The sequence below is a fragment of the Alosa pseudoharengus genome, unplaced genomic scaffold, assembly GCF_046254945.1.
Source record: "Alosa pseudoharengus isolate Yale_2024_CS ecotype anadromous, Long Island Sound unplaced genomic scaffold, YU_APseudo_1.1 YU_APseudo_1.1_scf_23, whole genome shotgun sequence".
In the NCBI taxonomy this organism is placed as follows: domain Eukaryota; kingdom Metazoa; phylum Chordata; class Actinopteri; order Clupeiformes; family Clupeidae; genus Alosa; species Alosa pseudoharengus.
Window position 1 is genome coordinate 22,491,723 of NW_027468685.1, and position 15,000 is coordinate 22,506,722.

The 15,000-nt window shown below is 48.9% G+C and overlaps 1 protein-coding gene across 3 annotated transcripts in view; it reads left to right on the forward strand.

The window, feature by feature from the left end:
• epha10 (EPH receptor A10) overlaps positions 1–15,000 on the forward strand; it is an 89,219-nt gene that overhangs the window by 41,980 nt on the left and 32,239 nt on the right. For all 3 annotated transcript variants that reach the window (XM_076301003.1, XM_076301005.1, XM_076301004.1), the window contains exons 2-3: positions 1,483–1,638; positions 5,445–5,834. In XM_076301003.1, coding sequence (XP_076157118.1) covers positions 1,483–1,638; positions 5,445–5,834 — 546 coding nt within the window. The remainder of the gene's footprint in view (positions 1–1,482; positions 1,639–5,444; positions 5,835–15,000) is intronic.

Consider the following 15,000-nt stretch of genomic DNA (forward strand, 5'->3'; position numbering starts at 1 on the left):
GCCCTGTTGTCTCTTAGTGGCGGCCATGTTTGTGTGATGGCACCCTTGATGTACGTAGGTGGCGTGCATCGCCTCCTGATTTCACACACGTTACCCCTTCTGAGCAGACAGGCAGGACCTGGAAAATGTAATCTGTAGATGTGTGTTATTGTTTGTCTGTATTTGTGTGTTTTTGTACTCGTCCTTTGATTTTCTTGTTTGCATGCCTTTGCCTGTGTTTGTTTTTGTATGCACGTGTGGATGAGCATGTATATGTGTGTGTGTGTCTGTGTGTTTTTGTGAGTGTGTGTGTGTGTGTGTGTGTGTGTGTGTGTGTGTGTGTGTGTGTGTGTGTGTGTGTGTGCAAGTGTGTGAGCAAGCGTGTAATTTGCTCTCATCTGTCTCTGTGCTCTCAGGCACACACTGAAGGCGATTGTGTAATGACATGGTGGGTTTGTGGATGGAGGGATGAGGTAATGAAAGAGAGAGAGAGAGAGAGAGAGAGAGAGAGCATTAGACGAAACAGTCCCACTCCCTCCACTCCCTGCACCCCCCCTCAGATGACTGGGTAGCAGCTGAACACGGCCTCTTTGGATTCCACCTCACGCAGACGTTATCCCCCCAGATCCAGTCACGCTCGCTCCAAAGCATCAGTTTACAGTCCCATTCACCCGCAACACTTTGCTGACAAACACATTCACTCCCCTTAAGCCCCTATATGTACTGTAATATATCAGCTGCCTGCAAATTCAGCATCACACACACTCACTACGGTCGCACCGTTCCTGGGCCTCTCATACATCATAAGCGGTTTCACAGGGACCACTCTGCTTTAATGTGGCTTTAAACGGACTGCGTAGTGCCATTAGTTCTCCTCTCCTGTCCAAACTCCCACTGTGGTCTTGGGTCTGTGCAGACAGGAACACCGTGAAGGTCAAGATGTAACAGTTTTATCGCCAGTGTGACTAATAACGCTTTCGTGCAAATATGGCATTTCCTACTGAAAGAAAACTTTATGAAGTAGACGTTGTTTGTGTTCTTAAGGAAAAATAACAATTAAAACACATTTTAAACAGAAATGTACAGGTACTTTGCCCCTCTCCATCACCCCAAAATAACTGGCCTGGTGCACCATGGCCTTTGGTGTGCCCTGTACAACCCCTAATGCACTCTGCACTCATCTGTTAATTATCCTGGGTTTCAGAGGCACTGTGTTAATTATTCTCTCTCTTATAATGAAGTAATGAACAGCAAATCAAATAAAGATAATGAGTCATTATTTCTGCTGGACTAATTGAGCTGAAAGTTTCCTCTGTTGTCGGAGCTCTGTTGCTGCCGCGTGGCGGCCTGACTCAGCTGTCTCGGGTGCCGTCAGCTCAAAGTAATGCACAGCGCAGCGCAGGCTGGAGTCTCACAGTCGGCCCTGGAGTTGTCGAGAGTTGCGGAGGCACGTTGTTTGTCGAGCTAATTGAGTCTGATGAATCCCCTTGTTTTTGTTCGCAGCGTGCCCGCCGGGTTCTTACAAGATGTCGTCGCGGCAGCAGGAGTGCTTCCCGTGCCCGCCGAACAGCGCGGCCGAAGAGGAGGGCTCCGTGGTGTGTCTGTGTGAGGAGGACCACTTCCGCACGCCGCTGGACAGTCCCTCAGCACCATGCACACGTAAGAGCTCTCTCTCTCTCTTTCCCTCAGCGCTCTCTCTCTCTCTCTCTCTGTCTGTCTGTCTGTCTGTCTCTCTCTCTACCTCTGTCTCTCTCTCTCTCTCTCCTCTCTCTCTCTCTCTCCTCTCTCTCTCTCTCTCCTTTCTCTCTCTCTCTGCCTCTGTCTCTCTCTCTCTCCTCTCTCTCTCTCTCTGCCTTTGTCTCTCTCTCTCCCTCCCTCCCTCTGGATGTTGACAGACAAAATAATGCATCTGTCCTCACACGTGTGCAAACACATATTCTTACTGACTAACACACACTCATGCTTACATTAACACACACAAATTCTAGCTGACTGTCAGCATCAGTGTCTGTAGACACTTGGCTCACGTTAAATGAAACCACTCCATATTGCACCTGATCCCTCACCTTCCTGTCAATGTGAGACAAGCACACGGCTATGCATCACATGCCATCACATGGGCTCTGGACACACAGAACAATATGTGCATCCAGGCTTAGCTGGCTAATGTATATAAACATATGCATGAATGCAAACATAGACACACACACACACACACACACACACACACACACACACACACACACACACACACACACACACACACACCCTTTATCCTCCCCATCAGTTGTTGAACCCATCAGATAAAATCCTAGCAGGCGTAAACTCATTGATCCCCCACCTTTGTTTATGCAGGAGGCAGCCAGCCCCAGCCTCTCTGATGTGCTTATCATGGGCCCCGTAACGCTCGGCGTCCAGTACGACCCACTGGAGAGGCACAAAAGGGGGCCGTCGTGAACTTCTATGGCGCTGTAATCATGCTTTTAATTACACCATCGATTTGGGACCATTTTATATCTCCCCTGATAGTGGTTATAGCGGCACAATTACAGCATTAATTACACTATTGATTCTGTAATTACTATCACCGTGAGATACAGCAAATCCATCGGTGGGGTGGACAGAGTGAGAGAGGGAGGGCAAGAGAGAGAGGGAGAGGGAAAGAGAGAGGGGTGGGAGAGAGGGAGAGAGAGAGGGAGAGGTGGGAGTAAAGGAGTGTGTGTGTGAGAGAGAGAGAGAGGGAGAGGGAGAGAGGGGTGGGAGTAAAGGAGTGTGTGTGTGAGAGAGAGGGAGTGAGATGACAGCGGAATTGGGAGGGAGATGGAGGTGGACAGATGGAGATGTAGAGACTGATAGGGGTTGAGCCGGGTGGGAGCAGGAACACAACAATAGAGAAGGGGCTGACATGTTTAGAGAAACTTATGAGCATCACGTCTCCTTTGCTGTTTTGGATTGGTTAGTCAGTACTGCCTTTTGATGCTAATGATTTTTAGTCAGTGGTGTCACTGATGTCTGTGACTGAAGCACCCACACAGCTGTCTGTGCAGGAGGACCATCCTCTGTTCTCCATCACTAGCTGTGTTTGTGCTGTTACTGTACTCTGCAGTGAAAATGCACTGGTTGTAGAATATCACTGTTGTAATCCTTATGAGTTTAAAAGCAGTATGTGTGTGAAAGAGGGGGAGAGGGAGATTGCGTGTGTCTGTGCATGTGTTTGCAGTAGTGGATGAGAGTGTGCACGTGTTTTTGGGTGTGCATGTGTGTGTGTGTGGGTCTGTGTGTGGCTCTGTGTGTGTGTGTGTGTGTGTGTGTGTGTGTGTGTGTGTGTGTGTGTGTGAGAGAGAGATGGAGAAGAGCGAGGGGGATGAGATGAATAAGTGAAGGGAGCTGCTCCCTGTGTGCTGGTGAGAGTATCCGGGGCGCAGCTGCTCCTCACTCTCAGCCCCACATGGGCCTCGTTACATAACCCCCAGCCCAGCCTTTTAATGAAACAGCACTCGTTAACACCCAACCAACCCCCCCCCCCCCTCCACACACACACACACACACACACACACACACACACACACACACATGTAAACACTTACACGTGTATATTCCTGCACATGTCTGTCCATGCATCAACCAGCAAGCCTGGCATAATTTGTATCTGGGCACAGTTGTGTGTTGCTCTTATGCAGATTCAAATGAACGAAGGTGCTTACCTGGCGTCAAGAAAGAACATTGTATTTCATGCGCAAGGTGGAGCCCTCCAGATCAGTCTGACATTAAACATTCATACCATCTTTCTCTTCTGCTCATCTTGGATGAAAAAAAACAGCTTGCCTTTGCTCAAATGTTTCTCTCTTTTTTCGCTACAGGCCTTATAAGCGTCGGAAAGTAAACCCTGTGAGGAAGTGGTGTATATCTGTTATTTTTTATGACTGAATGATGCTGAATGAGGACAGTTGCAGAAGGCTTTAGATTTTCAGATACCCACATCTACAAAAGCCTTGTCTTACATAGTCAGAGTGCGCTTATGAAGATGTGAATGGCTTTACCTGAAATAGCTTTGCGAAAGCCTTTCACAAAAAGGTCATGCTCTCATACTCTCTGACTATTTGCACAGTATGCTGGGTCTGTTTCCTCACTGCAGAGATGGCATATGCACACGTACGTGGTCTGCATCCAAGGCACCTCTAACATGGCCTTATGATCTTAATCACCATGCCCAAGGCCTCTGGTGTGCCTCTGTCACCCCACCGTTGATCTGTGACCACTGTTCCTGGATCAGCTTTAAAGGCCATAGCCACGTGCTGACACCTGTTGAGCATGCGAGGGGCTATAGCCCCCCGGATTTTACAAACGTGGCTTTCAAGAAAGCCCGGTGACATTTAAATGCCCCGGTGAGCGCCGTGGGACAAAACGACCACGCCTGAGCTTTGCCTCCGTCCCACATACGCCCCCTTACCCTGCCCTCCCGGAGCCTTCAAAAGACACCCAGCACAGTGGGAACCCCCCCCCCCCCCACACACACACACACACACACACACACAAACATCTCCACATCTCCCCTCTGAAACCGTGGCCTGCAGGCCGCTCCACATTGCCTCTGTCTCTTCGCCTGCCTGGCGAGATATATTTTCATTTGTATTACATACAGAAGATGCATTTTTAAGAACATCAGATAAGAGACATTCATTTTGTTCCAGTCACGCCGGCTTCGCTTCTCTGCCTGTGACTCATGCATTTGTGCTCCAGCCATGACTGTTGACAGCCATTTTCTTAAAAAACAAAAAGCTTCATCGTTGTTAAGTCAATTGCCTCCATTTACTTTTGTTTCACAATTGGCTCTTGGAGTAAAGTGCAGTGGAGGAGGCTGTATGAGGATAAAGTGCTGTTGGCAGGCGTCGTCGTGTGTTGTGTGTGTGTGTGTGTGTGTGTGTGTATCTATAAGTGAGTGTGTGTGTATGTCTGGGGGGGGTGGGTGTTCCTCATTATCCATGCTCATAGAATCTGTCACCATTGGTCAATTCAGTTCAGTGGCACAAACATGGACAACTTAAATGAATCCCGGCAAAACAATGAAGTATGAACCAAGTGACAGCAACAGCACTCACAACTGTTGCTATGCAGCTGAATGAGCTCTTCCCCAAAAGAGGGAGCCTTCAGTCTGTAGTGCTACACAACAAGACGCCACTCAGCCTGATGAAATCTCATAGATAGAGAGGAGCACTCAGTCGCTTCGAAAACATACAGGCGGCAGTACACAAAGCGCAACACAATGTTTTTTTTCCCTCTCCAAGTAAACAGGCGGTGATGGTGTTACGGCTTGGTTTTTATGTCTCTCTCTCTCTCTCTCTCTCTCTCTCTCTCTCTCTCTCTCTCTCTCTCTCTCTCTCTCTTGCTCTCTCTATCTCTCTTTCTCGTTCTCTCTCTCTCTCTTGCTCTCTCTCTATCTCTCTCTCTCACTCTCTCTCTCTCAGGCCCCCCCTCTCCACCGAGGAACCTGGTCTACACCCTCAAGCAGTCCACCCTCATTCTGGAGTGGGCGGCGCCTAGCGACACGGGCGGCCGAGGTGACCTGACCTACAGCGTGGGCTGCAGACGCTGTGTACGCGTGGCGGCGGCTTTGCCGGCATCGGCGACAGCGGCGACCGCGCGCTCCGGCGGCACTGACACCCAGTGCGAGCCGTGCGGCCCCAGCGTGGGCTTCGTGCCCCAGCAGAGCGGCCTGACGGAGCGCACAGTCACTGTGGTCAACCTGCTGCCCAACGCCAACTACACCTTCACCGTGGAGGCTCTGAACGGCGTCTCGGAGTTGCTGCCCAACAAGCGTTTCTACACACAGGTCAACGTTTCCACCAGCCTGGCAGGTACGTCATCTACCCCCCCCCCCCCCCCCCGCATTCACTGTAAAGCACTTTGGGTACTTAGAAAGGCGCTATAATAGTTGTAAATGCTGTTGTTGTTTCCTCTCCATGTTTTGGAAGCAAATGAGTTCTTTTAAAATCCAGAGGACTTGAGTTTAAACACACTCTACTAGTGCTTCTAGAACACAAATGTACATGTTCATTGGCTGATTGGCTGGTCGGTTAAGAAACAGTGCCGTGTGATAGCTCTGAGAGTAGCAGTGCAATTTCTTGCATTTTCTAGTAGACAAATCTGAAGGTTTTACTTCATAACACTCTGATAACGGGCTTTTTGTGGAGCACTCTTGGCACTCTGCTCCATCGGGGACGGGCTTTTCACTCCCTCCTCATGCTCCTCTTGCCAGCCCTGGCTTCTTTGTGTAAGACCTCAGGCTTAATAAAGAAATCATGAAATGTTTCTCCCACCGCTAGCACACTGCTGTGCATGACTCCCCACTGGGGAGCGAGATGCAGTGATTGATCCATCATTACTCCCTAATAGGGATGTCCCTACAGGGAGAGGCAGGGTGAATAGGGCCACCTCTGGAGATATGCCTCTCGGCAGCTTGGGGGTTGTTTGCTGAGCCCCTGGGAGCTCATCTTTAGTTAAATGAGGGGAAATTTCTTTGTGTGGAGCAATTTGGAGAAATGTCTTTTCTCCAGTAGAAGTTTCATTCATGCTTCGCTTTTAAAGCCTTGAGCGTTGAGTATTTAGACTGTAATTAAGGGGTGAGACTTCATGACAGATGACTGCGGTGACCTTGGAGATCCAAATTCACAGAACTTCCCCACAAAAGTCTGAAGTCTGTAACTGCATTTGGATAATGACTAAGTGAAGGAAACTTGACACGGCCTTTTGGTGTTTGGCATGTATACTTGCATTGCAATCACCATCACCATCAACCCAACTAAAACCACAGGCTCTCTGGTGGTGAAAGGAATTGATCAAATATGGAAATCAGTGCATTTGAATTCCTCCTACAGCCCCAGTAATTAAGGCAGCTCTGTCTCTCTCTCTCTCTCTCTCTCTCTCTCTCTCTCTCTCTCTCTCTCTCTCTCTCTCTCTCTCTCTCTCTCTCTCTCACACACACTCTCTCTCTCTCTCTGTTTCTCTCTCTCTCTCTCTCTCTCACACACACTCTCTCTCTCTCTGTTTCTCTCTCTCTCTCTCTCTCTCTCTCGGCTCTGTGAGCACGGAGCAACAGAGCATTTGTCTCCCCCAGTGGAGTCGTCAGGAGAAGGGTGGGGGAGGCGCGGCATTCGTCAAGGGACTGAGCCGTAATGGCCGCACGTCACCTGTGAGGTATTCCTCTGCCACGCTCCACTGTGTCATTTAAACAGATGCCTCGCCTCCCATTGTGGGGAGAGACTGCGTAGGGCACAGAGCCATTTATTTGATCCATTACTCAGACGCATGTGGGTGAAAGGGTGTATTGTGTGTGTGTGTGTGTGTGTGTGTGTGTGTGTGTGTGTGTGTGTCGGATGGGCACTCACTATATTAGTGCTTTTATAAAGAAATGTAAACCAGATTTGCTCTTTGAAGCACACTGAATCTTGTGTGTCTGAGTGGTTTTGTTGAAGACCAGGTGTATGCAAGCTTTTTTTACTATGAGTGCACAAGTCAAATGAGACGTGTCCTGCAATACCTGTGTGTGTGTGTGTGTGTGTGTATGTGTGTGTGTGTGTGTGTGTGCGTGTGTGTGTGTGTGTGCGTGTGTGTGTGTGTGTGTGTGTGTGTGTGTGTGTGTGTGTGTGTGTGTGTGTGTGTGTGCGTTTGTGTGCGTTTGTATTGTGTCAGTTAGTGCTCCAGTTTTGATGCTGACCAATCAGAAAAGGCGGTTGTGTAAGAGCAGCATCTGGATGCAGGAAAGTGACGCAGGGTTCAGGGCTTTAGTGAACAGCTGGTGAGTGTGGTGGGAGGCCACTGTGGCATGAAAGCCCTGCACTCGGTCTCTTACACACACACACACACACACACACACACACACACACACACACACACACACACACACACACACACACACACACTGTACACACACACGGTTTCTTACTCTTTGTGTTTTCTTCTCGCCCTCCCTTGAAGTACACACAAACACCTCGGCCTTGCTCACTGTGGCTTGTCCTCATACACTCTAATGCCGTACACACACACACACACACACACACACACACACACACACACACACACACACACACACATACAAATAGAAATGCTCATGTACAGTACGCAGATGGTCTAATCGCTTCAACAAACACTTCAGTTCCATGGGGTATCTTTTGTTTTCCTATCCCTGTAAATATTAAATATGATTACCCTGGAATCCTAGCTGTATAAATGGCTGTTTTAAGTGTTTATTTGTAGCTTTTCCTCCATTGTCTTCTCTGAATAACATCACATGCTCTTAGTTAAAAAAAACCCAATGCTACGCTAACCGCTAATGCACACTGATGTCTCTGAGTGCCTCTCTCTGGCCACTGGTCACCAGGGGAGACTTTAAAAAAAAATGCTGCAGGTTTTATGTCCCGTGAATATTCCCCCACTAATCCGGCCCCTCGCGTGCCGCTCCGCAGAGGAAACGGCCATAAATCTCCGGCGGCCACGCAGAGTGGCTGCTTCAAGGTTAGCACTTCACGCAGAAAATGCAGCCCAAACGACCAGACTCCAACCACCTCGTCCCCACAGGAAAGTGGTTACGGTGATGGCACAGGGCCATGATGGACAGCACGTCTCGGCAGTTAGTGAGCGGGGCTCTCGTTCTGTTTATTTACCCAGAATTAGGGGCTTTACCGCATTAATATACAGCCCTGCTTTCAAAACAAAGGAGATTATCCTGAGTACAGATTTACACTGAAATGTGTAATACATGTATGTATTTGTGTGTTTGTGTGCAATCTCCATCATGCATGCATGTGAGTGTGTCTGTGTGTGTGTGTGTGTGTGTGTGTGTGTGTGTGTGTGTGTGTGTGTGTGTGTGTGTGTGTTTGTGTGTGTTTGTTTGTCTGTTTGTCTTGTGTGTTCCTGTGTTTGTGTGTGTGTGTGTGTGTGTGTGTGTGTATCTGTGCTAATCCAGCGTAACTCTGTTCCCCTTCACTAGCGAAGCATAAAGAATGGCAGATTATGGAGAAGGTTAACGGGCATTATGCCCTTGCTGTTTTTCTGAGACAATATGCCATAACTCCCCTCTTCCCCCTCCAAACCCCCATCTCCCTGACCTTCATGAATACTACATTAGGGAAACTGATGTGAGGCCATTCTTTCTCTCCTTTCCTCACTCTGTCTATCTTTCTCTCTCTGTTCCTGTCTACCTTTCCTTCTCTGCCTCTGTCTATCCCTCTCCCTTCTTTCTCTTCCTTCTCTGCCCCTCCTGCTGTTCCCTGACTTTGTCTCATTCTTTCTTTTCTCTCCCATCTCTCTCTCTCTCTCTCTCTCTCTCTCTCTCTCTCTCTCTCTCTCTCTCTCTCTCTGTCTAGCTATCTTTTTGTCTTTTTCTCTCTCTGTTTGTCTATCTCCTTCTGTTTCTCCCCCTCCTTCTCCCGCACCACTCTCTTTTCTTTCATAAGTACCCACAGCAGAGGGTCTCCTCTTGGCGCTAAGCCTGTTAGCACGGCTGCCTCTAGTGTCGGCAGGCTGGATTTTTAAGGCGGGCTAGCGTAGCGAGACGGCGCCTCTGAGGATGAGACTGCAGGACCGGATGAGACGTTTGGGCGGGCGGGTGGGGGGGGGCGGAAGGCGGGGGGGTGGCATCACAGGGCTCTTAGGGAGGGTGGGGGGTGGTGGTGGAATAGTCGGGGGGTGGAAAATGTCATGTCTCTGTGGGCTGCACAGAAGCAGGGTGCCCGTGACTTTTTTGCCCACACGTGGCACGTGCCAACCTCTGGACACCCCCAGTCCAGGCCATTTTCCCTTCTACAAGAGACTTTTTTTTTCTTTTTTGTGTAGGGGGCTTAAGTGGACCCCCCACAGGCCCAGACAGGCAGGGGTCAGGGGGTGGGGCAGGAAACAGACTGAGTGTGTTTATGTATCTAACACAGCTTAGGAACAAGGAGATTGTGTGTGTGTGTGTGTGTGTGTGTGTGTGTGTGTGTGTGTGTGTGTGTGTGTGTGTGTGTGTGTCTTTATGTATGTTAAACAGGGATTCATCTGTCCCTCATCCCAGGGGACCCTTTTTTAGTTGATTAAGCATTGTGTTTGGATGCATGTATGGTTGTACATATGGATGTATGTATACTTTGTACATCAATGTACGGTAGATAAATGTGCATTTGTATGAATGAGCATGTGTGCGTGACGCCTGTGCTGTATATTCCGTGAGTGCGTGTCTGTGAGCTTAAGGCTATCCCTCGTGTGTGTGTGTGTGTGTGTGTGTGTGTGTGTGTGTGTGTGTGTGTGTGTGTGTGTGTGTGTGTGTTTGCGTGTGCGTGTGCGTGTGTGTTACATGTCCTCGAGCTTTGGTTAGCTGTGGTGGTGGGGGAGGTGTTAGGACTTGGCATGTGTGTGTGTGTGTGTGTGTGTGTGTGTGTGTGTGTGTGTGTGTGTGTGTGAGTGTGTGTGTGTGTGTTTTAGGGAAGCATAAGGATGGGGTCAAGGGGAGGGGGATTGACATTTCAATATCTTCAGAGGATTTATTCTGGTGGCTTAGATGGCCCTGTCCCTGTGGAGAGGGCCACTCTCTGAGCCCTGTGTGTGTGTGTGTGTGTGTGTGTGTGTGTGTGTGTGTGTGTGTGTGTGTGTGTGTGTGTGTGTGTGTGTGTGTGTGTGTGTCTGTGTGCGAGTGGGTGGGTGGGTGTGTGGCCAAAAGAGAAGGGGTTTAAGATGATGTGGTACAGAGAGAAGGGTCCACTTTGCCTGAGAGCTGTGTGTGTGTGTGTGTGTGTGTGTGTGTGTGTGTGTGTGTGTGTGTGTGTGTGTGTGTAAATATGAATGGTTGTTGGTGTGCTGTAATGACAGACTGAGATCACAGAAGCCATAGAGCCAAAGAATAAGGTGTATGGGGAGTGTGTGGGAGGATGCCAGAATCTCAAGGCCAAAAAATTGTTAGAGAGGACTTAAAGACTTCATGGAATCCCAGAACTCAGAATGGTTGGTTCTCTTTACAATTTTTTCCTGCCTCCGAGGTGACGTGTTAAAGTTCAGAAGGAACAATCTAGATAAGATTTAAGGGTTAATGAAATTTGTCCTGAGTGTGGAAAGCATTCTTGAAATTAAATATGGAACATCCAACGTATTATAAGTTCTTCTCTGGTTAATATAAGAAAATGAATAGTAAGTAGTATTTGCTTATGCATTTGCATTTATGGTTCAGATGAACCAATGAGGCGGTTTTGATTTGGGGGTGAGGAGACTTCTGATTGGTTCCATCACTGGCTCCCTTCGTTTCTCCCAGTCTGCCACAGTTTAGGAGGAAAACAAGCCACACTGCTATTCATTTTAATTGTGTGGCTGTGTCCTCGAAGCATGTTTCACTCAAAGAGCACGTACACACACACACACACACACACACACACACACACACACACACACACACACACACACACACACACACACACACCACATCATAAGAGTAATGTGGCAGGGCTTTGTCGCTGCTTCACTCCTGAGCCTCCTCAGTGACTCAAACGACGGCGGCAGAAGGAGGTAAAATTGTCTCCCTTTTATCTGCATGAAAGGAGACGAAAGAAAGGAAAATGATTTCCTCAAGCCCCCTCTCTCTTATTCATCTGCTGAGCTCTTTATTGTACTGCTGTCAGAGCTCTCTCTCTCTCTCTCTCTCTCTCTCTCTCTCTCTCTCTCTCTCTCTCTCTCTCTCTCTCTCTCTCTCTTTCTTTCTCTCTTTGGGTGTGTGTTTGTGTGTGTGTGTGTGTGTGTGTGCGTGTCGTGAGAAGCCCGAGGGGGGTTGATGAGCTGAACTGTCTCTCACCCTGCCCTGCATGCTTTTTTGTCAGACACACACACACACACACACACACACACACACACACACACGCACACACACACACACACACGCACACAGGTAGATAGATATAGTGACAGACAGCTGCCTGAAGGAGGGCGTATAACGTTTTTGACGGATCGCTAAAGTAGCTGTCAAAAGTCCTACACTGCTGCTCCCCCCGCCCTTCTCTCTGCCCCCCCCCCATCTCTCCTCTCTGACGCCTTCCCACACATCCAGTCTGGTAGAGGCAGGCCCAGCATCAGCCATGTTTGTCTGAGCTCAGTGGCTATGTGTGTGTGTGTGTGTGTGCATGAAAGAGGGAGACGACGACAGGAGCAGCCGGGTCAGTGTCTACTTTGAGCTCTCACTCTGTTTCTTGAGCGCTCCCCCGCATTCATGCGCTAATGCTCAGACCAACTTCAGTGAACTTCTTATGAACTTCTCATGAACTCACATTAGAGTTTGACTCTGTGTGTGTGTGTGTGTGTGTGTGTGTGTGTGTCTGTGTGTGCACTTTTTTTCTGGGGATTGGTGAGCGCTAGCTAGACTGTCAGACAGCGGTTTTGCTCCTTCCCCTCTGAGCTCCGCGGGGCTGCCTTTCTTCTCTGCGTCTCCCTTCCTCATCTTCCTCTCCTCTCCGCTCTGCCTTCCTCTCCCCCCTCTCCTCCTCTCCTTCCTCTTCCTCGCTTCGCTCTTACTGGGGAAATGAGGAGAGGCACTGGCTGGCAGCACAGTGTGCCTCACACACACACACACACACACACACACACACACACACACACACTGCGCTCCATCTCTGAGACTGGCCAAATCTGCCTTTCTTCTTTGTCCCTCATCAGAGTAATGAGAATCTCTCCAGCTGCTGGGGGAACAGCATTTCTACTGATGTACACACACACAGACACACACACACACACACACACACACACACACACACACACACACACACACACACACACACACACACACACACACACACACACACACACACTCGAAAGCTAACAGACACACACACACATACACACACACACACACACACACACACACACACACAGAGAGAGATAGGCACACAGACACAGACACACATACACGAGCAAAAGCACTGCAACATTGGGTCCCATCTCATTTGCACTGCTCCGGCCTCCTACCTCACTATGCCCCCATTTACAGTGGCTCCTGTAACAGCTGAGTGGATTTATATCAGAGCAGTAAATCTGGCATAAACGCCGCACATTAACTGTGTGGGTGCTCATATTTTAGCACAATTAACAGTTATCGTTATACAACTGTTTTAAAATCCATGCTCGTGCCCTGTTCATCGATTCCTGGCTGGCGCACAAAGTCTCAGCCTCTTCTTGGCTGATATGCACATTCATCAACACATGAACTTATAACAGTACACTCAACAAGTCACAAAGCTAAACTCACATACACAACCCACTCATAAGCATCTTTTTTTCAGTCACATTATGATGGTGATGGAGTGGAGCTGAGACACACTGGGGTGGTCTTGCACACACACACACACACACACACACACACACACACACACACACACACACACGCACACACACGCACACACACACACACACACATGTGTGGATGAACCGGCTGGTTGGGATTTACACAGCTGCGGAGGCCATAATTGTGAGCTTCAGATGGAAATGTGTCAGGTGCGCAGGTGTCTGATCTTGGGTTTTCAATTTTGAGCCTCATCCGCTCCCTTTTATTTCTGTCCATATCTTTTTCCCTCTTTATCCATGTCTGTTATCCCCTCTCTCCCTCTCCCTCTCTTTCTATCTCTTTCTTTCTCTCTCTCTCAATTCCTCTACTTCTCTCCCCTTGTCTCTTTCTCTCCCTCTCTCTCTCTCCCTTTCTTTCCCTCTCTCTCCCCTTGTCTCTTTCTCTCCCTCTCCCTCTCTCTATCTCTCTCTTTCTCTCTCCCTCTCATTCCCTCTCCCTCTCTCCCCTTGTCTCTCTTTCTCTCTCTCTCCCTCTCTCTCTCTCTCTCTCTCTCTCTCTTTTTCACGCCATCTCATCTCTATATGTCTTTATCTCTCTGGATACTTGGCTATTGCCTCCCCCTCCCTCCCTCCTTCCCTTCATCCGCCTCTTCCAGCGGAGGGAGTCTTTTCTCGGCGCGCCCACCTCGCTCTCCCCGCAGCTTGCTGTCGGCCGCGGTAATATGAATGATAATACGAGATGATAAAACCACATGATAATACCGGCCTCTATCAGGCCTGCCCAGTCGGGAGAGAGGGATACAGTCAGCACGAAGAAAAGGAAAAGGAAAGTAAGACATGTGCCGGGGTTCTTTTTTTTCCACCTACTCTATTTCAACTGAGTGAGGATGACAGTTGCAGCGGTGTGTGTGTGTGTGTGTGTGTGTTTGTGTGTGTGTGTGTGTGTGCACTGGTTTATACAGTTATAGAAATGTGAATATTTCTGTGCTATAACAGTGTAAGTGTTGTGTTTGTGTGGTTACATTTATACACAGGTGGGCATGTGTGTGCTTTTCTAGGTACTAATATATGCGTTTGAGGTGTTTGTTTGTTCGTTCATGAGAATGAGACGCTGTGTGTGTGTGTGGGGGGGGGGGGGGGTTAGTCACTGTGTGTGTGTGTGTGTGTGTGTGTGCACTTTTGTATATGCGAGGCAGCCGCTGCCCCAGTCCAGTGCGGATGCTGATGCTGCTGATTAGACAGGGAGAGCAGGGGACATCCTGCCAGATAGCGCTCCTCGCGGCAGTGTGCCCGCTGATAGGCCAGATTAAAGCTGGCTGCGGAGACGTGCTCCTGCCAGATAGTGGCCCAGGGTGGGGCGCGAGCTCAAACACGTCTCACCCATCACTCCGATGAATTTCATTTCGCGCTCTCTTTCTCTCCCTCGGCTATTCCACCTCTGAAAAACAAATCAATGCCATATTTTTTATTATTCTTTTTATCACACACTGTAAATGTGTCAGTGTTTTTGATTGTCTGATAAGTCACATGTCAAGCAGAGTTATGCACTTACGCATTAGTGCAATCGTGCACAGTGTCTTGTACACCTCGGTGATGTTGCACACACATGTGCATACCCTCCCTCTAGCTCTTTCTCTCTCTCTCTCTCACACAGACACACACACACACACACACACACACAGACACACACACACACTTACACACTGACTGCAAGGTTACGTCTAACCTGAAGAG